The sequence below is a fragment of the Anomaloglossus baeobatrachus genome, chromosome 5, assembly GCF_048569485.1.
Source record: "Anomaloglossus baeobatrachus isolate aAnoBae1 chromosome 5, aAnoBae1.hap1, whole genome shotgun sequence".
In the NCBI taxonomy this organism is placed as follows: domain Eukaryota; kingdom Metazoa; phylum Chordata; class Amphibia; order Anura; family Aromobatidae; genus Anomaloglossus; species Anomaloglossus baeobatrachus.
Genome location: NC_134357.1, coordinates 67,678,573 through 67,705,183, shown reverse-complemented (window position 1 = coordinate 67,705,183; position 26,611 = coordinate 67,678,573). Strand labels below are relative to the sequence as shown.

The 26,611-nt window shown below is 44.0% G+C and overlaps 1 protein-coding gene across 1 annotated transcript; it reads right to left on the bottom strand.

Annotated features, from left to right (window-relative positions):
* Positions 1–4,136: 4,136 nt before the first annotated feature.
* On the bottom strand, positions 4,137–21,830 carry LOC142312628 (scavenger receptor cysteine-rich domain-containing protein DMBT1-like). The gene is made up of 5 exons (XM_075351624.1): positions 21,797–21,830; positions 21,059–21,133; positions 5,432–5,558; positions 5,077–5,282; positions 4,137–4,189 (listed from the first exon to the last, which is right to left on the bottom strand). Exons 1-5 carry the CDS (start codon positions 21,828–21,830, stop codon positions 4,137–4,139), a joined length of 495 nt encoding a protein of 164 aa, XP_075207739.1.
* Between the last annotated feature and the right edge of the window lie 4,781 nt (positions 21,831–26,611).

Below are 26,611 nucleotides of genomic sequence, written 5' to 3'. Positions count from 1 at the left end.
CGTTCTCTCCCTCAACCCGTCGGTCGGTCTCTATGTCTGTCAGTCGGTCTCTCTGTCTTATCTGTCCCTCTAGCTGTCTGTCGGTCAGTTTCCCCCCCTCTCTCATACTTACCGTTCCCCGATCTCCGGTGCGGCGCTGCACGGCTGTTATAAAAACTCCGGCGGCTTTTACTATTTTGAAAAAGCCGGCCGCCCATTAATCAATCTCGTATTCCCTACTTTACCCGCCCACCGGCGCCTGTGATTGGTTGCAGTCACACATGCCCACCACACTGAGTGACAGCTGTCTAACTGTACCCAATCACAGCAGCCGGTGGGCGTGTCTATACTGTGCAGTGAAATAAATAAATAAATAATTAAAAAAAACGGCGTGCGGTCCCCCCCCATTTTAATACCAGCCAGATAAAGCCATACGGCTGAAGGCTGGTATTCTCAGGATGGGGAGCTCCACGTTATGGGGAGCCCCCCACCCTAACAATATCAGTCAGCAGCCGCCCAGAATTGCCGCATACATTATATGCGACAGTTCTGGGGCTGTACCCGGCTCTTCCCGATTTACCCTGGTGCGTTGGCAAATCGGGGTAATAAGGAGTTATTGGCAGCCCATAGCTGCCAATAAGTCCTAGATTAATCATGTCAGGCGTCTCCCCGAGATTCCTTCCATGATTAATCTGTAAGTAACAGTAAATAAACACACACACCCGAAAAAATCCTTTATTAGAAATAAAAAACACAAACAAATTCCCTCATTACCAATTTATTAATCCCGACAAACCCTCCATGTCCGGCGTAATCCACGGACTCCAGCGTCGCTTCCAGCTCTGCTGCATGGAGGTGACAGGAGCACCAGAAGACACCGGCGCTCCGGTCACCTCCACGCAGCTAATGAGATGAGTAGCGCGATCAGCTGCTGTCACTCAGGTTACCTGCGGCCATCGCTGGATCCAGTAGTGGCCGCGATTTAGCTGACTGACAGCAGCTGATCGCGCTACTCATCTCATTAGCTGCGTGGAGGTGACCGGAGCGGCGGTGTCTTCTGCTGCTCCTGTCACCTACATGCAGCAGAGCTGGAAGCGACGCTGGAGTCCGTGGATTACGCCGGACATGGAGGGTTTGTCGGGGTTAATAAATTGGTAATGAGGGAATTTGTTTGTGTTTTTTATTTCTAATAAAGGATTTTTTCGGGTGTGTGTGTTTATTTACTGTTACTTACAGATTAATCATGGAAGGAATCTCAGGGAGACGCCTGACATGATTAATCTAGGACTTATTGGCAGCTATGGGCTGCCAATAACTCCTTATTACCCCGATTTGCCAACGCACCAGGGTAAATTGGGAAGAGCCGGGTACAGCCCCAGAACTGTCGCATATAATGTATGCGGCAATTCTGGGCGGCTGCTGACTGATATTGTTAGGGTGGGGGGCTCCCCATAACGTGGAGCTCCCCATCCTGAGAATACCAGCCTTCAGCCGTATGGCTTTATCTGGCTGGTATTAAAATGGGGGGGACCGCACACCGGTTTTTTTAATTATTTATTTATTTATTTCACTGCACAGTATATACACGCCCACCGGCTGCTGTGATTGGGTACAGTTAGACAGCTGTCACTCAGCGTGGTGGGCGTGTGTGACTGCAACCAATCACAGGCGCCGGTGGGCGGGGAAAGCAGGGAATACGAGATTGTTTAATGAGCGGCCGGCTTTTTCAAATTAGAAAAAGCCGCCGGAACAGTGTGAATGCCGTGCAGCGCCGGTGATCGGGGAACGGTGAGTATGAGAGAGGGGGGGACACTTCAGTCACTCGGGGGATTAGCGGTCAACGGTGAATACTTCACAGGTGACCGCTAATCAGTACACGGCACAAAGACAGAGCCGCGGCATGACAATGAAGTCGGGTGAAGTTCACCCGAGTTCATTCTCATCCCGCTACTCTGTCTTCCGACATGTAGTAACGACATTTTGCATCACACACGTACATTTCACACGGACAACGCACACACGTCAGTTATTTCACTCACGCACACACGGACATTCCACACGCACATACGGCTAGCATACGGGATACATACGCAGGCCACACATACCATAAGAACGGGCCTAAAAAAACGGAAAACAGACCCGAAAAACGGCCCGTTTTACACGGACGTGGTTTTCACGGATGTGTGGCGGAGCCCTTACATAGGGTTAAGAAAAGGAGAAAATTAATATATACCATAAATTAAGTCCGTAGTGAAGGACCACCATATGTCCTGATGGCCTCCTCATGATGTGCATTAAGCAATGGTGTCCTGAATATTTGATGACTTTTAGATATACCTGTATATTTTTGCTCATTTTCTGTGACTCATATTCTTCTCTTCCTAAGACTGCAAACTACAAGTATAACCCCTCACCCTCTTTTTCTGACAGATTTTAGAAAACAAGTGGGGTCATGACTTTATAAATATGGGCTTTCCCCAAATTCCATTGACACCTGATTATTTACACCACGAAAATAAACATATTTTCATTAACCCTCTTCAGTCCCCAGGCATTTTGCGTTTTTCCAGGGGGGGGGTTCCTCTCTTTTTTCCAAGAGCCGTAAGATTTTTAAATTTTCCATCAATCTTGCCATATAAGGGCTTGTTTTTTCGGGACAAGTTGTAGTTTTAAATGAAACCATAAGTTTTACTATACACTGTACTGGAAAGTGGCACATTAATTCCAAGTGTAGAAAAACTGCAAATAAAGTGTGATCGTACATTAGTTTTTAAGATATTTTATTCCCCGTGTTCACTATATGGTAAGACTGATGTGACAGTGTGATTCCTGAGGGCGGTGCAAGTTCAAGACTTCAAAAATGAATAGGTCTACTTGTATCTAAGGGGTTAAAAAAATTCACAAGCTTGTCCAAAAAAAGTGGTGCACGTTTTGCGGCATTTTCTAAAACCCGTAGCGTTCTCATTTTTCTGGATCTTTGGCTCAGTGATGACTTATTTTTTGTGTCTCGAGCTGGCGTTTTTACCTGTACTATTTTTGTGCAGATGCTACATTTTGATCGCCTTTTATTTCATTTTACGCAAAATTTGCGCCGACCAAAAAACTTAATTTTGGCTTATGGAATTTTTTTGCTGCTACGCCATTTACAAATCAGATTATTTGATTTTATATTTTAAATTATCGGGCATTTATGAACGCGGTGATATGAAATATGTGTATTTTTTTATTTTTTTTAACCCTTTAATTTTCAATGGTGTGAAAAGGGGGATGATTTGAACTTTTAGGGTTTTTGTTTTTTGTTTTTTTTTTTTAATTTTTTAAAACTTTTTTTAACTTTTTTTTATTTTACTAGTCTCCCTAGGGGGCTATATGGATCAAGAATCTGATCGCTATGCCATATCTCCAGATCACAGCTGCAGAGCTAAAGGGTGCTTTACACGCTGTGACATCGCTGTTAGCGATGTGACACACCAGATCGCAGATGCGACCGGCGCTATAAAAACGCTCTATGTGCGATCTCGGCAGATCGCATCTGCGATCTGGGATGTCAGATCGCTAACGAGATTGCTAGCGATGTCACAGCATGTAAAGCCCCCTTAAGAGCTGCAGATATTCTGCTTTACTTTCAATGCCGGCAGTATTCTGGCATTGAGAGGAAGTGACTCATGTTAGCTATAAGTGTCATTACATGACCCTGTGCTACGTAAGTCACGTGATCATGTCACGTCACTTCCGATGGGGGCGGGGTCAGCATAATGCCGGCGCGCATATAAATCGCGCTGCCAGATTTTGGCAGCGAGATGTAAGGGGTTAATAGTCGCAGGTGGAAGCGATTCCACTCGCGACTAGCAGACACACGTCAGCTGTTGAAATCAGCTGATATGTGCGTGGATCACTGCGGCCTGCCCACGGCAGGGGTGAGGGATTAACCGCACACAATCCATGACCTACGCAGTACATCATGGGTCGCTAAGGGGTTAAATGTGTAATTACATATATTACACTTACTAGGTGAGCCTGGTATTGGGAGAGCTAAGAGAATAAGAAAAATAAATACTTTGTACCTTAGAATTTGTAAAATGTAACTCAGAGCATAATGAAACATAATACAATATATAAGAGCCTTAATACAAGAACAGTTAGAGGATAATGCTTCATTACAACTTACTAGTAGTACTAGGAGTAGTAGTAGTAGGAGTAGTAGAGGGTGCTAGTTAAAACATAGAAAAAAGGAAAAATTGAATTAATTTTAGTAAGCACAATATCAACCATAGTAATAACAGTGCATAATAAAGTAATCCTTCATGATACACTGAGGAATATACTGTGAGAAGTGCGATATCACAGAGTAAAAAATAATGATATTTGTTGCTCCAATATGGTTCAGCTTTTAATTTATCTAGGAGGCCACATGGCACGATGAAATATAAAATATAGAGTAGGACCCCCTGTTGAGATTCGCCATGACATGGCAGGGGTGGCTCAAACAGTTGATCAATTGGTTGCTAAAGATCTCATTTTGTATTATAGTAGAGTTGGAATAAATCCGTGAATTTACACTTTTATTTGATGCATGCCATTTGCATATGTGCTGGCTCCCCTCTCTTTTTGGTTGAGCTTATATTCTTTCTTGATTTGTAATTGAAAATCCATTAGCAGATAAATTAATGAGATTTCAATAATCCCTCCCGCGAGCTGATGAGAATATTCATGTGGAAATTGACTTGTGTGGATTTTTTAATTTGAATTTTTGAATTTGAAGTAAGTTAGGAGCGATATTACTCTGAACTGCCCCAATAATATGTAGCTTTCCCTGTCATTAATAATTGGGAACTATGTCCTTCTGTGACTGTGGCCTGCATAGTTTATTGTATTTTTTTTGGGGTGCAAGAGAGCGGGAGTCCAATTAAGACTTTTGCTATTTCCCCCATGATTTTTATGTACGTGCCTTGCTTGAGTCAAGGATGGTGAGTAGAGCACAATTTGTGATTTTTATATAACAAACTGCTCCCAGTGACCTGGACTTTGTGAAAGTAGACAACCCCTTTAACATGTCATTAATAAACTATCGATTTGATGAATTATTACACATATTACCTGAAAAGCATATGATAAACACCATTTCAAACTCTCCATAGTCGTATGGGTTAACAAATATCAAGGTAATGAAGTTGAATGATGTGTAAAACCTTTGAGTTGTTTGCTCGCAAATCATGCCAAGTTCAATGTGATTCTCGACATCTCCGTCATATATTATCAAATACTCGTAGTCGTAACTGCAAATACCACCATTACTTCGCATACTATAAAAAAAGAGAAATTCTATTAAATTAAATAACTAATTAATTATACAATATGAAACATTAAGTTATTCTGGGGAGAGGGTTAAAAGAAAACCAAAAGGGGGGGGTTTGTAAAAACAAATGTTAGTGCACGTGTAAATATTACTTACTGTATACTACTGAAGTATATGAAGATACAATTATATGGGACCTCAATTATCCAGATGCAATAACTGTAATAGGAATAACCATTTATAAATCCTGTTTCATCATTCAGACTGCCCCCGCATGACGGTGCTGGAAGAAAGCGCGACAAATGATGTGAACAAAAATGACATAATTTTAACCCCTTCTTTTCATTGGATCTACTGGCATGCTCGTTGTCAAGTCCTGTCTTTGGTGCATGCTCAGTAGTTGAGTCTGCAACTTCATTGGCAGATAATTGTCGAGTTACACAGCCACTATATCTGCATCCAACATCAGAAAGCCCAACAAAGCTTCACCTGCCATGGCGGCACTGCCATGAAGGTCAACCTATGACTGGTGTTTATAGGAGACTGTCGTTATTGTTATATATTGCAATAATTGCATGTCAATGTGCCATAAGGCTATGTGCACACGTTGCTAATTGGATGAAGAGATTTCTGCACCATTTCTGCATCTCTTGTCCGGAAAAATGCAACTACAAAAACGTGCAAGTTTACATACACTAATGCGGGCGTCACACGGTACGATATATCAGGCGATATGTCGTCGGGGTCACGTCGGTAGTGACGCACATCCGGCATCGTCTGATATATCATAGCATGTGACAGCTACGTGCGACGGTGAACGAGCAGAAATACTCATCTTCTCGTTCATCGTTGACACGTCGCTCACTTTCAAAAAAATCGACCGTCTGGTTGTTCATCGTTCCCGAGGCAGCACACATCTCTCCGTGTGACATCACGGGAACGATGAACACAGCTTGCCTGCGTCCCGACGGCAATGCGGAAGGAAGAAGGTGGGCGGGAGGTTTACGTCCCGCTCATCTCCGCCCCTCCACTTTTATTGGCCGGCCGCTGTGTGACGTCGCAGTGACGCCGAACGTCCCTCCCCCTTCAGGAAGTGGATTTTTGCCGCCCACAGAGACATCGTCCGGAAGGTAAGTACGTGTAACGGGGGGTTAACGACTTTGTGCGCCACGTGCAACTAATTGCCCGTGATGCACAAACGACGGTGGCGGGCACGATCGCTCGTGCAATCGCACGATAGATTGGCTCGTGTGATGCCCGCATAAGAGTGCTATGCCTTTAAACAATATGGGACAGCCCATATAATGATGTCATGCATTTAGAAGCCTCTGATAGGGTTATTGGCAACATCTGACTCTAGCGGCACAACTGGAAACCTTGTTTGTTTGTTTTTTAACTATTACTCATTATTTTTGCAGAAGCCACCTATAGTCTGCCAGCAAATATTAGCTTATATCAAGAGTTTGTTCAAAGTTTATTCAAAGTTGTTTATGCAGGCAAGCGTTCATTACTATCTATGTACAGTGGAACCTCGGTTTACAAGTAACTTGGTGTGCGAGTATTTTGCCATATGAGCAAAGCTTGCTGTAAATTTGTAACTAAGTTTACGAGCAATCTTTGCGGTACAAGCAAATACTCACCGCACACACTTCCGGTTCCGTACTTTCACCGCACTCTGAGCCGCTCTTGCAGTCCACACAAAGACAGACAAACACACACAAACACACATAAACACACACGCACACACATATATTATGCTCATCTTACCTTCCGTTCCCTTGGCAGCCTCTTGGTTCTTGTAGTCCACAGGTACAGTAAGTGTATCCGGTAACCATTGTGACGATGGAGAAACTTCCGCTGTTTCCGCGATGGTTACCAGATACACATACCTGCGGACTACAAGAACCAGGAGGCCGCCGAGGGAACGGAGGGTAAGGTGAACATAATGTGTGTGTGTGTGTGTGTGTGTGTGTATTTATGCGTGTTTGTGCTTGTGTGGAATGGCACAATAGGGGACATTGCACAAGTTGTGGAACGAATTGTCTGAGCTTCCATTATTTCCTATGGGAAATGTTGCTTTCCTAGATGAGTAACTTGGTTTATGAGCACACTCACATAATGGATTGTTCTCGTAAACCAAGGTTCCACTGTAGTTATTTATTTACACATTTTCTCCAGTTCACATCGGGCCCTCTGAGGTCATAATAATAAATTTTGTTTGTTGATGTTGTACCCATGATATGCCAACAGGTATTCCTTATATCTGAAATGTGACCTACTTCTACAAGATTATCAACATAAAGGCAAGCACTTTTTCTTCACAACCACAATTGTGATAAGTAGACATAATCAAGTGTATATACAGTACAGACGAAACGTTTGGACACACCTTCTCATTCAAAGAGTTTTCTTTATTTTCATAACTCCGAAAATTGTAGATTCACATTGAAGACTTCATAACTATGAATTAACACATGTGGAATGAAATACTTAACAAAAAAGCTTGAAACAACTGAAAGGATGTCTTATATTCTAGGTTCTTCAAAGTAGCCACCTTTTGCTTTGATTACTGCTTTGCACACTCTTGGCATTCTCTTGATGAGCTTCAGGAGGTAGTCACCGGAAATGGTCTTCCAACAGTCTTGAAGGAGTTCCAAGAGATGCCTAGCACATGTTGGCCCTTTTGCCTTCACTCTGCGGTCCAGCTCACCCCAAACCATTCCGATTGGGTTCAGGTCTGGTGACTGTGAAGGCTAGGTCATCTGGTGTAGCACCCCATCACTCTCTTTCTTAATCAAATAGCCCTTTCACAGCCTGGAGGTGTGTTTGGGGTCATGGTCCTGTTGAAAATAAATAATGGTCCAACTAAACGCAAACCGGATGGAATAGCATGCCGCTGCAAGATGCTGTGGTAGCCATGCTGGTTCAATATGCCTTCAATTTTGAATAAATCCCCAACAGTGTCATCAGCAAAGCACCCCCACACCATCCCATCTCCTCCTTCATGCTTCACGGAGGGAACCAGGCATGAAGAGTCCAATCCGTTCACCTTTTCTGCGTTGCACAAAGACACAGTGGTTTGATCCAAAGATCTCAATTTTGGACTCATCAGACCAAAGCACAGATTTCCATTGGTCTAATGTCCATTCCTTGTGTTCTTTAGCCCAAACAAGTCTCTTCTGCTTGTTGCCTGTCCTTAGCAGTGGTTTCCTAGCAGCTATTTTACCATGAAGACCTGCTGCACAAACTCTCCTCTTAACAGTTGTTCTAGAGATGTGTCTGCTGCTAAAACTCTGTGTGGCATTGACCTGGTCTCTAATCTGAGCTGCTGTTAACCTGCGATTTCTGAGGCTGGTGACTCGGATAAACTTATCCTCCGCAGTAGAGGTGACTCTTGGTCTTCCTTTCCTGGGGCGGTTCTCATGTGAGCAGTTTCTTTGTAGCGTTTGATGGTTTTTGCCACTGCACTTGGGGACACTTTCAAAGTTTTCCCAATTTTTCGGACTAACTGACCTTCATTTCTTAAAGTAATGATGGCCTCTCGTTTTTCATAATACAAATACAAATACATAATACAAATTTTAACAGTCTATTCAGTAGGACTATCATCTGTGTATCCAACAGACTTCTGCACAAAACAACTGATGGTCCCAACCCCATTTAAAAAGCAAGAAATCCCACTTATTAAACTTATTAAACCTGACAGGGCACACCTGTGAAGTGAAAACCATTTCCGGTGACTACCTCTTGAAGCTAATCAATAGATTACCATGAGTGTGCAAAGCAGTAATCAAAGCAAAAGGTGGCTACTTTGAAGAACCTAGAATATAAGACATATTTTCAGTTGTTTTACACTTTTTTGTTATTTCATTCCACATTAATTCATAGTTTTGATGCCTTCAATGTGAATCTAAAATTTTCAGAGTCATGAAAATAAAGAAAACTCTTTGAATAAGAAGTTGTGTCCAAACGTTTGGTCTGTATTATATATATATATATATATATATATATATATATATATATATATATATATAAAATATATAAAGCTGAGTGTATGTGTGTGTGTATGTATGTCCGCCACAGGAATCCGCACCGTCGCATTTACAATCACAAAATTTTGCACAGACACCCCATGTGACCCAGGGAGCGTCGTAGACTATGTTTTGACAGAAAAGTTTAATCCCGTGCTTTACAGTTAGTCTCTAAAATCCTGCCGCCATTAAACTGAATGGAGGTGGGAGATATAGGTTATTAATAGCAACTGTCGGTGGTTGCTATAGGAAGAAAATAAACTGTTAGTTGAAGCTTATGTGTGAGGTAATATGATGTCGGTCGAGAGATGGATAGAGAGATAGAAAAAGACAGACAGACAGAGACACAGACAGAGACAGATGGGGAAACAGACAGACAGACAGGGAAAGAGACAGCCCTGGAAAGAGACAGCCCTGGAAAGGGACAGATGCGCAAAGAGACAGATGGGCAAAGTGACATACGGGCAAAGAGACAGACGGGCAAAGAGACAGACGGGGAAAGAGACAGACAGGGAAAGAGACAGACAGGGAAAGAGACAGACAGGGAAAGAGACAGACGGGGAAAGAGACAGAAGGGGAAAGAGACAGCCCTGAAAAGAGACAGCCCTGGAAAGAGTCAGCCGGGAAAAGAGACAGCCCTGGAAAGAGAGAGCCCTGGAAAGAAACAGACAGGGGAACACACAGACGGAGAAAGAGACAGCCCTGGAAAGAGACAGCCCTGGAAAGAGACAGACGGGCAAAGAGACAGACGGGCAAAGAGACAGATGGGGAAAGAGACAGACGAGGAAAGAGACAGGCGAGGAAAGAGACAGTCCTGGAAAGAGTCAGCTGGGCAAATAGACAGACGGGGAAAGAGACAGACAGTGAAAAATACAACCCTGGAAAGAGACAGCCCTGGAAAGGAACAGACGGGCAAATAGACAGCCAGGGAAACAGACAGCTGGGGAAAGAGACAGTCCTGGAAAGAGACAGTCCTGGAAAGAGTCAGCTGGACAAAGAGACAGCCCTGAAAAGAGAAGGCCCTGGAAAGAGACAGACAGGGAAAGACACAGACGGAGAAAGAGACAGCCCTGGAAAGAGACAGACTGGCAAAGAGACAGACGGGCAAAGAGACAGATGAGGAAAGAGACAGACGAGGAAAGAGACAGTCCTGGAAAGAGTGGGGTTCGTTTCTCTTACCTAAAGTGCAAGTGCAGGATGAAAGGATCCACAGTGTGCCTAAGGTGTCAGCAACCCAGATACAGTCCCTTTAGCGAGTCTAAGCCTAAGGCTCCCCACCTTGAAAAAGCTAAACCCACCCGCGAAACGCGCGTCGGATGGAGATCTTGGGCGTTTGTTAGGGAATCCACTCGCTAAAGGGACTGTATCTGGGTTGCTGGCACCTTAGGCACACTATGGATCCTTTCATCCTCAACTTGCACTTTAGGTAAGAGAAGCGAACCCCATTCTGTGCCTTGTAATAAGCTATTCCACTTACCATGTAACTCTAAATTGTTATTTTACCACTGCTGGTCTGACGTTTATGTAATATATGGATTGCAAACTGTCATGATAATGGGACTATTGTAATTTTATCCCTATTGGTCTGGTAGTATACCTCTTTTAAATTTTTTTCTTGTTGTGTCAGTCCTAATAAAGTATTGATTTTGCACTTTACTCTTTTCCTCCTGTGTTTGATTAGTACTATGAGTAGTGCTGACACCCTTCCCGTCCTACCTTGGCTGGTTCGGTGTTTACATTAATGGCTCATATTTTGAGATATGTGTTGATAATATATATATATTTGTTGTGACTTTGTCTTCAAATATGTATGTATTCCTGCATGTGTACGTATCTGTGTATCTGCGTGTCTGTGTGTGCATGAGACTGAGACTTTTTTTGCCCGGGCCCACGAAGACCTGAAGCCGGACCTGGCAGCAAGCAAGGGTGTCCTGAATGTTTGACCAGTTTTAAATATACAGTTAGGTCCAGAAATATTTGGACAGTGACACAAGTTTTGTTATTTTAGCTGTTTACAAAAACATGTTCAGAAATACAATTATATATATAATATGGGCTGAAAGTGCACACTCCCAGCTGCAATATGAGAGTTTTCACATCCAAATCGGAGAAAGGGTTTAGGAATCATAGCTCGGTAATGCATAGCCTCCTCTTTTTCAAGGGACCAAAAGTAATTGGACAAGGGACTCTAAGGGCTGCAATTAACTCTGAAGGCGTCTCCTTCGTTAACCTGTAAGCAATGAAGTAGTTAAAAGGTCTGGGGTTGATTACAGGTGTGTGGTTTTGCATTTGGAAGCTGTTGCTGTGACCAGACAACATGCGGTCTAAGGAACTCTCAATTGAGGTGAAGCAGAACATCCTGAGGCTGAAAAAAAAGAAAAAATCCATCAGAGAGATAGCAGACATGCTTGGAGTAGCAAAATCAACAGTCGGGTACATTCTGAGAAAAAAGGAATTGACTGGTGAGCTTGGGAACTCAAAAAGGCCTGGGCATCCACGGATGACAACAGTGGTAGATGATCGCCGCATACTTTCTTTGGTGAAGAAGAACCCGTTCACAACATCAACTGAAGTCCAGAACACTCTCAGTGAAGTAGGTGTATCTGTCTCTAAGTCAACAGTAAAGAGAAGACTCCATGAAAGTAAATACAAAGGGTTCACATCTAGATGCAAAACATTCATCAATTCCAAAAATAGACAGGCCAGAGTTAAATTAGCTGAAAAACACCTCATGAAGCCAGCTCAGTTCTGGAAAAGTATTCTATGGACAGATGAGACCAAGATCAACCTGTACCAGAATGATGGGAAGAAAAAAGTTTGGAGAAGAAAGGGAACGGCACATGATCCAAGGCACACCACATCCTCTGTAAAACATGGTGAAGGCAACGTGATGGCATGGGCATGCATGGCTTTCAATGGCACTGGGTCACTTGTGTTTATTGATGACATAACAGCAGATAAGAGTAGCCGGATGAATTCTGAAGTGTACCGGGATATACTTTCAGCCCAGATTCAGCCAAATGCCGCAAAGTTGATCGGACGGCGCTTCATAGTACAGATGGACAATGACCCCAAGCATACAGCCAAAGCTACCCAGGAGTTCATGAGTGCAAAAAAGTGGAACATTCTGCAATGGCCAAGTCAATCACCAGATCTTAACCCAATTGAGCATGCATTTCACTTGCTCAAATCCAGACTTAAGACGGAAAGACCCACAAACAAGCAAGACCTAAAGGCTGCGGCTGTAAAGGCCTGGCAAAGCATTAAGAAGGAGGAAACCCAGCGTTTGGTGATGTCCATGGGTTCCAGACTTAAGGCAGTGATTGCCTCCAAAGGAATCGCAACAAAATATTGAAAATAAAAATTTTTTTTTTGGGTTTGGTTTATTTGTCCAATTACTTTTGACCTCCTAAAATGTGGAGTGTTTGTAAAGAAATGTGTACAATTCCTACAATTTCTATAAGATATTTTTGTTCAAACCTTCAAATTAAACGTTACAATCTGCACTTGAATTCTGTTGTAGAGGTTTCATTTCAAATCCAATGTGGTGGCATGCAGAGCCCAACTCGCGAAAATTGTGTCACTGTCCAAATATTTCTGGACCTAACTTTACCTGTATATTTTTGCTCATTTTCTGTGACTCATTCTTCTCTACAAACTACAAGCACCTCACCCTCTTTTTCTGACAGGTTTTAAAAATTAAGAGGGATCATGGCATTTTAAATAAGGTCTTTCCCCAAATTCGAATGATACCTGATTATTTACACCAGGAAAATAAACATGTTTTCATTAAATTTGTAATTACATATATTACACTTACTAGGTGAGCCTGGTGTTGGGAAAGGTAAGATTACAAAAAAAAATACTTTGTACCTTAGAATTTGCACAATGTAACTCAGAGCATAATGTAACATAATTAGAGTTGAGCGCGGTTCGTGGTTCGTGGTTCTCCAGTTCGCGGCTCGAGTGATTTTTGGGCTGTTCGAGATCGAACTAGAACTCGAGCTTTTTGCTAAAAGCTCGATAGTTCTAGATACGTTCGAGAACGGTTCTAGCAGCAAAAAGCAGGGCTTTTTACAGCTACAGTGAGCAGGAGCCATCGCTGGCAGCCTGCCACAAGCTGGTAACCAAGATAAACATCGGGTATCCAAGCAAAGCGCTTTGGTTAGTAACCCGATGTTTATCTTAGTTACGTGCAGGAAGCCCACACTTTCCCGCTCAGCTCGCTCCACCCCCTCCTGCCCGCGGCATGTACACATACATACACATACACAAACACACACACACACACATCCACCCGCCCGCCCGCCCGCTCGCTCGCTCGCTCGGCTTACCTGCGGTGATGAAGTCCCGCCATCCCGACCTCAGCGCTGTCACTGTCCTCCATGGCCGCCGCTTGTCACATCACCTCTCGCTTCCGACCCGAGACTGACACTGGCGGTGACGTCACGGACCTCTCGCGATACTTGATGTGAAGGCGCCGGTCATTGACCTCAGTGACAGGGGCTGTCAGTGTGCTGGAGATCAGCGCAGGTAATGTACCTCGCTGACAGCAGCACTTGTCATGCCCTGCAGTGACCTGGGCTGACCCATTGATGTTAGCTCAGGTCACTGCACTGCTCTCCCAGCCAATGGGGAACATCCTGCTCTTCATTGACTGGGACAGTGTGCATCGTCATGGCAACCCCTTGGATTTCACCAGACCTGGATTTGTTTTTCAATCTAATAAATTGGTTAAAGAGGGAATGTTTTGGGGAGTGTTTTTTCAAATAAAAATGTGTTTGTCGTGTATTTTTTTTTTATTACTGACTGGGTTGGTGATGTCGGGTATCTGATAGACGCCTGACCTCACCAACCCCAGGGCTTGATGCCAGGTGACATTACACATCTGGTATTAACCCCAAATATTACCCCGTTTGCCACCGCACCAGGGCGCGGGATGAGCTGGGGCGAAGCACCAGGATTGGCGCATCTAATGGATGCGCCACTTCTGGGGCGGCTGCGGCCTGCTATTTTTAGGCTGGGGAGATTCCAATAACCATGGACCTCCCTAGTCTGAGAATATCAGGCCCCAGCTGTCTGCTTTACCTTGGCTGGTGATCCAATTTTGGGGGACCCCTACGTGTTTTTTTTTTTTAATTATTTATTTAATTTAAAATAACAGCGTGGGGTGCCCTCAGTTTTGGATTACCAGCCAAGGTGAGGTTGCCAGCTGTGGTCTGCAGGCTGCAGCCGTCTGCTTTACCCTAGCTGGCTACAAAACTAGGGGGAACCCTATGTCATTTTTTTTTTCATTTTTTTGGCTAAATACAAAGCTAAGCACCCCTTAGTGCCACATGAAATGTACCAAAGGGTGTTCCACTTTTTCTCCATTTTTTTCTCCACTTTCTCTCCACTTTTTCTCCACTTTTTCTCCATTTTTTTCTCCACTTATTCTCCACTTTTTCTCCTCTTATTCTCCACTTTTTCTCCACTTTTTATCCACTTTTTCTGCTCTTATTCTCCACTTTTTCTCCACTTTTTCTCCACTTTTTCTCCATTTTTTTCTCCACTTTTTCTCCACTTTTTTCTCCACTTTTTCTCCTCTTATGCTCCACTTTTTCTCCTCTTAATCTCCACTTTTTCTCCACTTTTTCTCCACTTTTTCTCCACTTTTTTCTCCACTTTTTCTCCTCTTATGCTCCACTTTTTCTCCACTTTTTCTCCACTTTTTCTCCACTTTCTCCACTTTTTCTCCACTTTTTCTCCACTTTTTCTCCTCTTATTCTCCACTTTTTCTCCACTTTTTCTCCACTTTTTCTCCATTTTTTTCTCCACTTTTTCTCCACTTTTTTCTCCACTTTTTCTCCACTTTTTCTCCACTTTTTCTCCTCTTAATCTCCACTTTTTCTCCACTTTTTCTCCACTTTTTCTCCACTTTTTTCTCCACTTTTTCTCCTCTTATGCTCCACTTTTTCTCCACTTTTTCTCCACTTTTTCTCCACTTTTTCTCCACTTTTTCTCCACTTTTTCTCCTCTTAATCTCCACTTTTTCTCCTCTTATGCTCCACTTTTTCTCCACTTTTTCTCCACTTTTTCTCCACGTTTTCTCCACTTTTTTCTCCACTTTTTCTCCTCTTATGCTCCACTTTTTCTCCACTTTTTCTCCACTTTTTCTCCACTTTTTCTCCACGTTTTCTCCACGTTTTCTCCACTTTTTTCTCCACTTTTTCTCCTCTTATGCTCCACTTTTTCTCCACTTTTTCTCCTCTTAATCTCCACTTTTTCTCCACTTTTTCTCCACTTTTTCTCCACTTTTTTCTCCACTTTTTCTCCACTTTTTCTCCTCTTATGCTCCACTTTTTCTCCACTTTTTCTCCACTTTTTCTCCACTTTTTCTCCTCTTATGCTCCACTTTTTCTCCACTTTTTCTCCACTTTTTCTCCTCTTATGCTCCACTTTTTCTCCACTTTTTCTCCACTTTTTCTCCTCTTATGCTCCACTTTTTCTCCACTTTTTCTCCACTTTTTTCTCCACTTTTTCTCCTCTTATGCTCCACTTTTTCTCCACTTTTTCTCCACTTTTTCTCCTCTTATGCTCCACTTTTTCTCCACTTTTTCTCCACTTTTTCTCCATTTTTTTCTCCACTTATTCTCCACCTTTTCTCCTCTTATTCTCCACTTTTTCTCCACTTTTTCTCCACTTTTTCTCCTCTTATTCTCCACTTTTTCTCCACTTTTTCTCCACTTTTTCTCCATTTTTTTCTCCACTTTCTCCACTTTTTCTCCACTTTTTTCTCCACTTTTTCTCCACTTTTTCTCCACTTTTTCTCCTCTTAATCTCCACTTTTTCTCCACTTTTTCTCCACTTTTTCTCCACTTTTTCTCCACTTTTTTCTCCACTTTTTCTCCACTTTTTCTCCTCTTATGCTCCACTTTTTCTCCACTTTTTTCTCCACTTTTTCTCCACTTTTTCTCCTCTTATGCTCCACTTTTTCTCCACTTTTTCTCCACTTTTTCTCCTCTTATGCTCCACTTTTTCTCCACTTTTTCTCCACTTTTTTCTCCACTTTTTCTCCTCTTATGCTCCACTTTTTCTCCACTTTTTCTCCACTTTTTCTCCACTTTTTCTCCTCTTATGCTCCACTTTTTCTCCACTTTTTCTCCACTTTTTCTCCATTTTTTTCTCCACTTATTCTCCACTTTTTCTCCTCTTATTCTCCACTTTTTCTCCACTTTTTCTCCTCTTATTCTCCACTTTTTCTCCACTTTTTCTCCACTTTTTCTCCATTTTTTTCTCCACTTTCTCCACTTTTTCTCCTCTTATGCTCCACTTTTTCTCCTCTTAATCTCCACTTTTTCTCCACTTTTTCTCCACTTTTTCTCCACTTTTTTCTCCACTTTTTCTCCTCTTATGCTCCACTTTTTCTCCACTTTTTCTCCACTTTTTCTCCACTTTTTCTCCTCTTAATCTCCACTTTTTCTCCTCTTATGCTCCACTTTTTCTCCACTTTTTCTCCACTTTTTCTCCACTTTTTCTCCTCTTATGCTCCACTTTTTCTCCACTTTTTCTCCTCTTAATCTCCACTTTTTCTCCTCTTATGCTCCACTTTTTCTCCACTTTTTCTCCACTTTTTCTCCTCTTATGCTCCACTTTTTCTCCACTTTTTCTCCACTTTTTCTCCTCTTATGCTCCACTTTTTCTCCACTTTTTCTCCACTTTTTTCTCCACTTTTTCTCCTCTTATGCTCCACTTTTTCTCCACTTTTTCTCCACTTTTTCTCCACTTATGCTCCACTTTTTCTCCACTTTTTCTCCACTTTTTTCTCCACTTTTTCTCCTCTTAATCTCCACTTTTTCTCCACTTTTTCTCCACTTTTTCTCCACTTTTTCTCCACTTTTTCTCCACTTTTTTCTCCACTTTTTCTCCACTTTTTCTCCTCTTATGTTCCACTTATTCTCCACTTTTTCTCCACTTTTTCTCTACTTTTTCTATGGTCGGTCTACCCATTAGCTCTGCCATGCATAGTGTAGCTCTACACCTACTGCACATGTTACTTTATGATTGACATCTCTTTCGTACCAGAGCTGTCTAAGTCTACTCTGACCCCATATTTGTCATTACTATATTGTCCTTGTACTGTATTATGACATTTGTATCATGTGTTTCATTTCTTGCTGTGTTGCAATTTTTTTGCTGCATCCCAATTGTACCTCTACATTGTTCGAGTTTATGTTATTGTTCTCTCACTCTTATGTGATACTGATTATTGTCATTTTTCATGATTACATGCAGATAAGTCCAATCTGACGAAGGCTCAGGCCGAAACGTCATTTGTAACTTGTTTTGGACAAAAACATATATGCTTATGAAAAAAAAATTTTCTTAATACGGACCAATAAAGAGTGATTTTGCATTACTATCCGTTGTGACTTACTGACTTAGTCTGGGAGATATAGAGTGCCGAGGTTACTCACTAATTTTATCTATTATTACCTCTGAGCACCTATATACCAGTGAGCAGAGCTTCCTCTACAGTAGTTCTCCTGATTAGGCATGCCCTTACCTCATGAGCAGGGCATTGCAGCTTTGGTAGCAACCATTACGACATGGACTCTGCTGCTGTGGACCCGGGGAGAGTGAGTGCAGATTCATTGCACCCACACTCCTCACATGAAGGGTCCGCACTCCTAGAAAATGGGGGATACGTTCCCTGAGTGTCTCCCCCCCATATTCTAGACGGTCCAGAGTCGTCGTGGGACCCCTTTATTTTTTTTCTTACAATAAATTGGTGAAAGAGGAAATGTTTTGGGGACTGTTTTTTCAAATAAATTTCTTTTGTCGATTTTTTGTTTTTGTTAGTACTGACAGTTTATGATGTTGGGTATCTAGAAGACGCCATGACATCACAAACTGCTGGGCTTGATCTCAGGTGACTTTACAGCTAGTATCAACCCGATTTATTACCCCGTTTGCCACTGCACCAGGGCACGGGATGAGCTGGGGTGAAGCGCCAGGATTGGCGCATCTAGTGGATGCGCCACGTCTGGGGTGCCTGCGGCCTGCTATTTTTAGGCTGTGAAGGCCCAATAACTATGGACCTTCCCACCCTGAGAATACCAGACCACAGCTGTCCGCTTTACCTTGGCTGGTGATCCAATTTGGGGGGTCCCCTACTTTTATTGTGTAATTATTAATATTTATAAAATAATTATAAAAAAGAGCCTGAGGGGACCTCCACATTGGATCCCCAACCACGGTAAAGCTGCCAGCTGTGGTTTTCAGGCTACAGCCGTCTGCTTTACCCTAGCTGGCTATCAAAAATGGGGGGACCCAACGTAATTTTTTTTTTTTAACTATTTTTTAAATAGAAAAAATTAATGGGCTTCCCTGTATTTTGATTGCCAACCAAGGTAACGGCAGGCAGATGGGGGTGGCAACCCATAGCTGTCTGCTTTATCTGCGCTGAGAATCAAAAATACCGCGGAGCGCTACGTCATTTTTTTAAAGATTTATTTTTACAGCACTGTGATGTCCAGCAATCAAAATACAGGGAAGCCCATTTTATTTTTAGTTATTTAAATAAATAATTAAAAAAAATATATGTTAGCTCCCACTGCATTTTTTGTATTGCTAGCTAAGGGTAATCCAAGCAGCTACTGGCTGCTAACCCCCACTGCTTGGTGTTACCTTCACTGGCAATGGAAAATCCAGGGAAGCATTTTTTTTTTTTTTTGCCAAAAAGCTACAAAAAAAGGACGTGAGCTTCGCCATATTTTTGTATGCTAGCCAGGTATAGCAGGCAGGTGCTGGAAGAGTTGGATACAGCGCCAGAAGATGGCGCTTCTATGAAAATGCCATTTTCTGAGGTGGCTGCAGACTGCAATTCGCAGCAGTGGGGCCCAGAAAGCTCAGGCCAACCGGTGGTGCGGATTCCAATCCCAGCTGCCTAGTTGTACCTGGCTGGACACAAAAATGGGGCAAAGCCTACGTCATTTGTTTTCTAATTATTTCATGAAATTCATGAAATAATAAAAAAAGGGCTTCCCTTTATTTTTGGTTCCCAGCCGGGTACAAATAGGCAACTGGGGGTTGGGGGCAGCCGTACCTGCCTGCTGTACCTGGCTAGCATACAAAAATATGGCGAAGCCACATAATTTTTTCAGGGGGCAAAAAACTTCTGCATACAGTCCTGGATGGAGTATGCTGAGCCTTGTAGTTCTGCAGCTGCTGTCTGTCTGTATGGAGAAGAGCAGACAGCAGCTGCAGAACTACAAGGCTCAGCATACTCCATCCAGGACTGCATGCAGAAGTTTTTTGCCCACCAAAAAAATGACGTGGGCTTCGCCATATTTTTGTATGCTAGCCAGGTACAGCTGGCAGCCACGGGCTGCCTCCAACCCCCAGTTGCCTATTTGTACCCGGCTGGGAACCAAAAATATAGGGAAGCCCGTTTTTTTTAATTATTTCACTTATTTCATGAAATAATTAAAAAACAAATGACGTGGGCTTCGCCCTATTTTTGTGTCCAGCCGGGTACAACTAGGCAGCTGGGGATTGGAATCCGCAGCACAGGTTAGCCCGAGGTTTGTGGGCGCCTCTGCTGCGGATTTCAGTCCGCAGCCGTCCCAGAAAATGGCGCTCTCATAGAAGCGCCATCATCTGGCGCTGTATCCAACTCTTCCAACAGCCCTGGAGCCGGGTGGCTTGTTGGGTAATCATGAGTTAATACTGGCTTTGTTTTACCAGCCAGTATTAAGCCAGAGATTCTTAATGTCAGGCACGTTTGACCCGGCCATTAAGAATCTCCAATAAAGGGTTAAAAAAAGACACCACACAGAGAAAAAATACTTTAATAGAAATAAATACACAGACACATTAGAGACTCCATCTTTATTACCCCCTGTCACCCCTCCACGATCCTGCTCTTCTGTCTTCTTTCTTTCTAGTGTAGTAGTAGTGACGATTGTAGTGAGGGGCATCACTTGGGGCTGGGGAACCTCCATCCTAACTACAATGCTCACTACAATCGGGAAGCAGCGTGCAGCCTTCACTCCGTGAGTGATCACTGCTGGCTGCTAGCGGTAACAGAGGTAACGCTGACAGACGCGTTACCATAGCAACGGTGCTCCCGGAGCCGCGGTTAGCGGTGACGTCACCGCTAACTGCGTTGCTATGGCAACGGTGATCTCCGTTAATGACCGGCTGTGTCAGCCGGTCCCTAACGGAACGGGGAGTCGACCGTGTGCTAGAGCATGTCGCCGGTACACGGCGATACACATATGTGCACCGTGTACCGGAGAGATGCACTCGCAGGTCCTACATGACGTGTCATAGTCATGTGACCAGTCTGTAGCCAATGAGATAATAGCCACGTGACTGGTCACATGGCTATTTTGACGTCACGATAGGTCCTGCTTCTCTGCTGGCAGTGCAGGTCACCGGGAGGATTCAGCGATCATCGGATGGAATAGCGGCAGGAGACAGAGTGCAGAAGGGATCGCGAGGACCGGTAAGTGTTATGGCAATGTTTATTAACTGTTTGTGTACATTTATAATGCATTTTTATGTGTTTGTGATTGCCTCCCATTATAGCCTATACGTTCGAGTTCGGTTCGTCGAACGTTCGACGAACCGAACTCGAACGGGACCCCCGTTCGGCGAACCGGCCTCGAGCCGAACCGGGACCGGTTCGCTCATCTCTAAACATAATACATTATATGAGAGCATTAATACAAGAACAGTTAGTAGATAATGCTTCATTACAACTTACTAGTAGTACTAGGAGTACTAGGAGTAGTAGTAGCAGTAGTAGGAGTAGTACTAGCAGTTGTAGTAGTAGAAAGTGCTAGTTACAACAAAAAAAAAGAAAAATATAATTAATTATTTTCATTTTGGTAAGCACAATATTAACCATAGTAATAACAGTGCATAATAAATTAAACTTTCATGATACAAGGAGGAATATACTGTGAGAAGTGCGATATCAAACAGTAAAAAATAATAATACACTGATATGTTTGCTATTTGGATAGATCACTCATGATACAAGTTAATACATTAAAGAAATTCCTGCACAATGTGCTCAGGTAGCTGCTTCTAAATTTCCTGAACTTTACATTGAGCAGATTCACTTAAATCAGGGGGAAATTTAATTCAAGTTGAATAAATTTGATGCAAATTAAATCAGCTGGTAGGTGTAAAGAATATTAGTGCAGTATTCTTCCAACCCTCCAAATACCGCTCCTCTTACCATAAAGTCTCCGGTTGATTCATTTATCATCGTATTTTTATTCTATACTCTACTTCCCTTATTTCTGGGACTTTCATTCACAAGGTTCCAAGTCAGCACACGAGATACCATGTGTTGTGAACATAAACACTCTCATACACGGGTAACAGAAAAAGTGAAGACCTAATACAGGGAGAAAAGGTGCATGCACCCAACTGGTCCCTGTAGAGACTAGAAAGACCCTAGCCGCACAACTAACAACTTGACCTCGGACCTTACTGCCTAAACCTCTGTAGAGCGATTTCTCATACATCTTGAAGGACCAAAAGGAAGGCTGCAACACATTGCCAACAAGTAGAGAGGAAGGTGTGCAGGAAGACACAAAAACTCAGGGTGAGAGAACTAAAACACAGTCATGTAAGGTGAAATGAATAGGAGCTAGGAAGGAAAACAAACCAACTCACAGCAGGAACTCAACTGGTGTTTACCCAAAGGTAAACCCTTAAACTGAAGGGCTGGAAGTCCCAGATACAAATCCACCGAGAAGAGCTGCCATGCAACAACAGGTCACCAGAACAAATCTTCAAACTGAGCCATAATAACATGTACATAAGTGACAAGTCACACTGCGTACAGTCACGTAGATGCTAAACAAATCATGTCCCCATGTCTCACCTAATATTATGGTGTGAGGCTTATCGGATGGCATATGTACACAAATGGACGTTGGAAGGTAGAAAAAGGCATACTGAAAATAGTAGAATTAATCAGATGACCACTTCCAGCAAGACATCTAGAAGTGGCAGAAGTAGGTAAAACATTTTTATATTCTAACCAGTTCTCAGCCCTTCATAATCAAGCAAAATGCAAAATCATAGAAGAAATGTAGAAATGCGCAAAATATGTCAAAATGTTTTTCTTTTAGAGTTTTCCATTTTGATTTTACATTTGCCCCGAAATATTGTATTAAGACTTGATTATAACTTACTCGTTGTAATTGATGCTGGTTAAAAGAAAAAAAAAACATTAGAAGAGAATGGGAAAAAGAAATAACTTTAATATTTTTGTAATGCACAATATTAACAATGTTAATAACAGAATATAACACATGCGATCTTCAATATACATTATAAGGATGGGGCTCTGAAAAGTTTTGATAAAATTTCCTCAAGTTTAGTTTGGGCAGATTCACTTAATTCAGGAATACATGTTATTATTGTTTTCATGGCAGTTTCGGGCAGCTCCATCACAAAGGTAATATCGGGGAAGTAGGTTAGGTAGGTAGCAAGGAAGAGGAATAGGAGGAGGTAAGAGGGAATAGGGTCACTGGTGCAGGTAGTAGGGCAAGAAGAAGAAAGTAGCCTTTTAAATTTTTCTTCTCTAACCATTTCAAAGACAGTAAGTAAACTTGATGAAGTGCGTGAGGAAACAAGATCCCCAATATTAGTGGTTTGGGAGACAATTTGCAGCAGATGAGAACTAGAAACAAGTTTAAATATCTTGAACTCCTGACCTGTCTGCTGCCCTTTCTAACTACCATGCTTAACTTCTGCACACTTTGACAAATATGGCAATTGGAAAAATTTGCTCAAAGTGCCACCCAGAACTCATGTACTCCCCTTGGCTAGATATAAATTTATGGGGAAGTTTGTTCTTGGATCTAGGTCTCATTTAACTCCTTCCATAAGATAACAACTGACTAAAGACAGGAGAAGGCAAAGAAATATGTAAAGAAAAACAAACAATCTTGCAGACCTTCTTGGGCCATGCAACTTTGAGGTAAATATATAACGTTACAACATTTGGGAACACGGAAATAAAAATATATTACAAATTAGATCTTACAAAAAAAAGAAGAGATGTATCATGCTTTACATGGGGTTATCAAAAGAGAAAATTAATATATACCATAAATTAAGTCAGTTCGGATAGGACCACCACTTGTCCTGATGGCCTCCTCTTAACATGCAGCAAGCAGGGCTGGCATCAGCACATGGCACATACGGGCAAAAGCTGGGGCCTGGGCCGCTGGGGGGGCCCACTCGCCGGCATCAGCGACAATTATCAGTTCCCGGCTGCCAGTCTTGCACCTGCTCCCACAGCGTTCAGCTGCATTGTGTAGCATGCCGTGCACTGCTGTCCCACAGATGAAGGGAAAGAGGAGCCACAGCGCAGCATCACCAGGAAGCAGGCACAGAGCTGTAAGATGGCTTTGCACCGACCACCCCCCTGCTTCCCCTAGCAGTATGGTTCCCCAGACCTGTTTGAGCCACCCCCCGAGCAGTATGGGCCCCAAGAGCAGTATAAACCACCCTTCCAGAGAAGTATGGGCCGCAAGACCTCTGTGAGCCACCCCCAAAGCAGTATGGGTCCCCAAGACCTGTATGAACGACCCACCACAGCATTATGGGCCCCCAGACCTGTATAAGCCAACCCAGACTGGTATAGGCACCCCAGACCTGTATGGGCTACCCCCACATAGCAATATGGGTCCCCAGATTTGTATGAGCCACCCTCAGAGCAGTATAGGTCTCCAGACCTATATTAGTTCCCCCCCAAGGCAGTAGGGGCACCAGACCTGTATGAGCTAGCCCCCAGAGCAGGATGGGCCCCCCAGACCTGTATGAGCTAGCCCCCAGAGCAGTATGGGCCCCCAGACCTGTATGATCCATCTTCCAGAGCAGTATGTGCCCCCAGACCTGTATGAGTCACCCTCCCAGAGCAGTATGAACCTCCATACCTGTAGGAGTCACCCTCCCAGAGCAGTATGGACCCCCAGACCTGTATGAGCCACCCCCACACCGATATGGGCTCCCAGACCAATATGAACTACTCTTCAGTGCAGTATGGGCCCCCAGATTTGAATGAGCCACACCCCAGAGCAGTATGCCTCCCAGTAACGTCTAAGCCTCTCAGCTCCCAGTAATGTGTATGTCTCCCAGTAATGTGTATAACCCAGTAATGTCTATTCCCCCAGCCTCTCCTGTGATGCATATAATGTAGCCTCCAGCCTCACCTGTGATGTATATACTGTAGTCCTCAGCCCTCCCTGTGAAGTATATACTGTAGCCCACACCTCCACTGTGATGAATATACAGTAGCTCAAGCCTTTACTGTGATGTAGTAGTAGTATATACTGTAGCTCCCAGCCTCCCTTGTGATGTAAATACTGTAGCTCTCAGCCCCTCCTGTGATGTATATATTGCAGACCCCAGCCTCTCCTGTGATATATATATACTGTAGCCCCCAGCGCCTCCTGTGATGTATATACTGTAGCCCCCAGCGTTTCTTATGATGTAAATACAGCAGTGCAAGTGTGCACTGTGCGCGGCTACGTCTGTTAAAGTGACTGTCATCATGGAGTACAGTCTGCAAAGCCACATGCTCTGGAGAAGCTGGATGGAGTCAAGCGTGGGAGGTGAGCGAGGCTGCTGCCGACCTCCCCATTTTAAAAATATCTGCAATGTGTCTGTGTGCATGTATGATGTGTATATCTATGTATGTTAGTTTATATCACTTTGTGAGTGTGTGTGTGTGTGTGTATCTATGTATTTGTGAATTTGTCTTCAAATATGTATGTATTCCTGTATGTGTATGTGACGCCCTGAACCCCAGAGGTCACAGGTAATAACACCTACCACATTACACACACACACCTATTCCCTGTGAGGACACACCCATCACCCGAAAGGGAGACCTGATGCCTCCCTTAGGGCCAGTAGGGGACACCAGGTGGGCGGAGTCAGGCAGAAAGGCACGCCCACCGCGGAGACTACTGCCCTGAGGCAGGAAATACAAACAAGAGAATAGTTTAGAGAGGGACAGTGACAGGAGGTGTAGAGGAGCAGAACTGTCAGGGACCCGGGTTGGAGCCTGGGATCCATGAAACATCAGGCAGGCGGTGGTGGCCGTCTGCAGGAGTACCGGTGCAGGAACCGACAGAACCAGAGGGACCGGACTAGGGTTGGAGCCCGCTGGCCCTGAACCGGGGAGTCAACCGTGTACCGGAGCACCAGAAACCGGGTACTCAGACCCCGTCCTAGCTTAGAAGCCACTGAGTTTAGGCAAATTGACTGATTGCTGGCTGGACCTCACGGGTTCATCCACACCCAAAGTCCCGAAAGAAGGCAAAAGCCCACCGATACCGGGTGAGTGCCACCGCCAAGGGCCAAACATCCAACGGGCCAGCAATTGCGGGCAACCGAGGGCTCCTCCAGCAGCTCAATGCTGGGGAGCGGGCTACCACTGCCCAGGCAGGGGAGCCAAAGACCATACTAGAGGTGCATGGGAAAGGGGCCGCCACCAACTTCACACGGGGACACAAGCAGCCGGCTGCAGGACCCGACCATACCCGAACTTTGGTTTACCAGTGATTCTGAGGGTGAATTAATCGTGAGTACACCAGTGCCACCCGGGCACGACACTGCACCGCAGCCCGGCACCCTGCACCTCGATGACAACCATGTCACCAGCACCCTGCCCTCCACGCCGGGCCCTGGGACACAACGCCCCTACCCACGGAAGGTCTAACATCTAGGCTGCGGCCGCAACACCGATCCCGGACGAGCCCCCCCATCACTCCAGCCGCAGCGGTGGTGCATCCCGTCACCACGACCTGTGGGTGACGTCACGACCCGTAGGACGACAACGTGACCTCCCCCGGCTGTGCGCCGCGCCCCACACCACCACGCCACCGCCTCTCCCTTAACAGAGTGAAGTGGCCCCCAGTCCGGAAGCGCTCGTGCCACCGACAACCCGAGCCCGGACCTCGAGCGGCTCGGCCCGAGCAAGCGGAGAAACGGCCGGGCCCCTCGCAGGGCGGTACATGTACATATCTGTGTATGTGCATGCCTGTGCATGCATGGGGCTTAGTGAGACTTTTTTGCCCGGGGCCCACGAAAACTTGGAGCTGGACCTGGCAGCAAGCAATGGTGTCCTAAATGTTTGACCAGTTTTAGATATACCTGTATATTTTTGCACATTTTCTGTGACTCATATTTTTCTCTTCCTAAGCGTACAAACCTCAAGTATAACCCCTCACCCTCTTTTTCTGACAGGTTTTAAAAAAATAAGTGGGGTTATGACTTTATAAAT

Excerpts from the sequence above, each read along its gene's own strand:
- LOC142312628 (XM_075351624.1), bottom strand. The coding sequence starts at position 21,830 with ATGTATGAGAAATCGCTCTACAGAGGTTTAGGCA. Across the intron at positions 21,134-21,796 it reads GCTCTACAGAGGTTTAGGCA|CACTTTCTACTACTACAACT; the intron begins GTAAGGTCCGAG and ends TGTTGTAACTAG. Across the intron at positions 5,559-21,058 it reads TAGTACTCCTAGTACTACTA|CACCGTCATGCGGGGGCAGT; the intron begins GTAAGTTGTAAT and ends GCTTTCTTCCAG.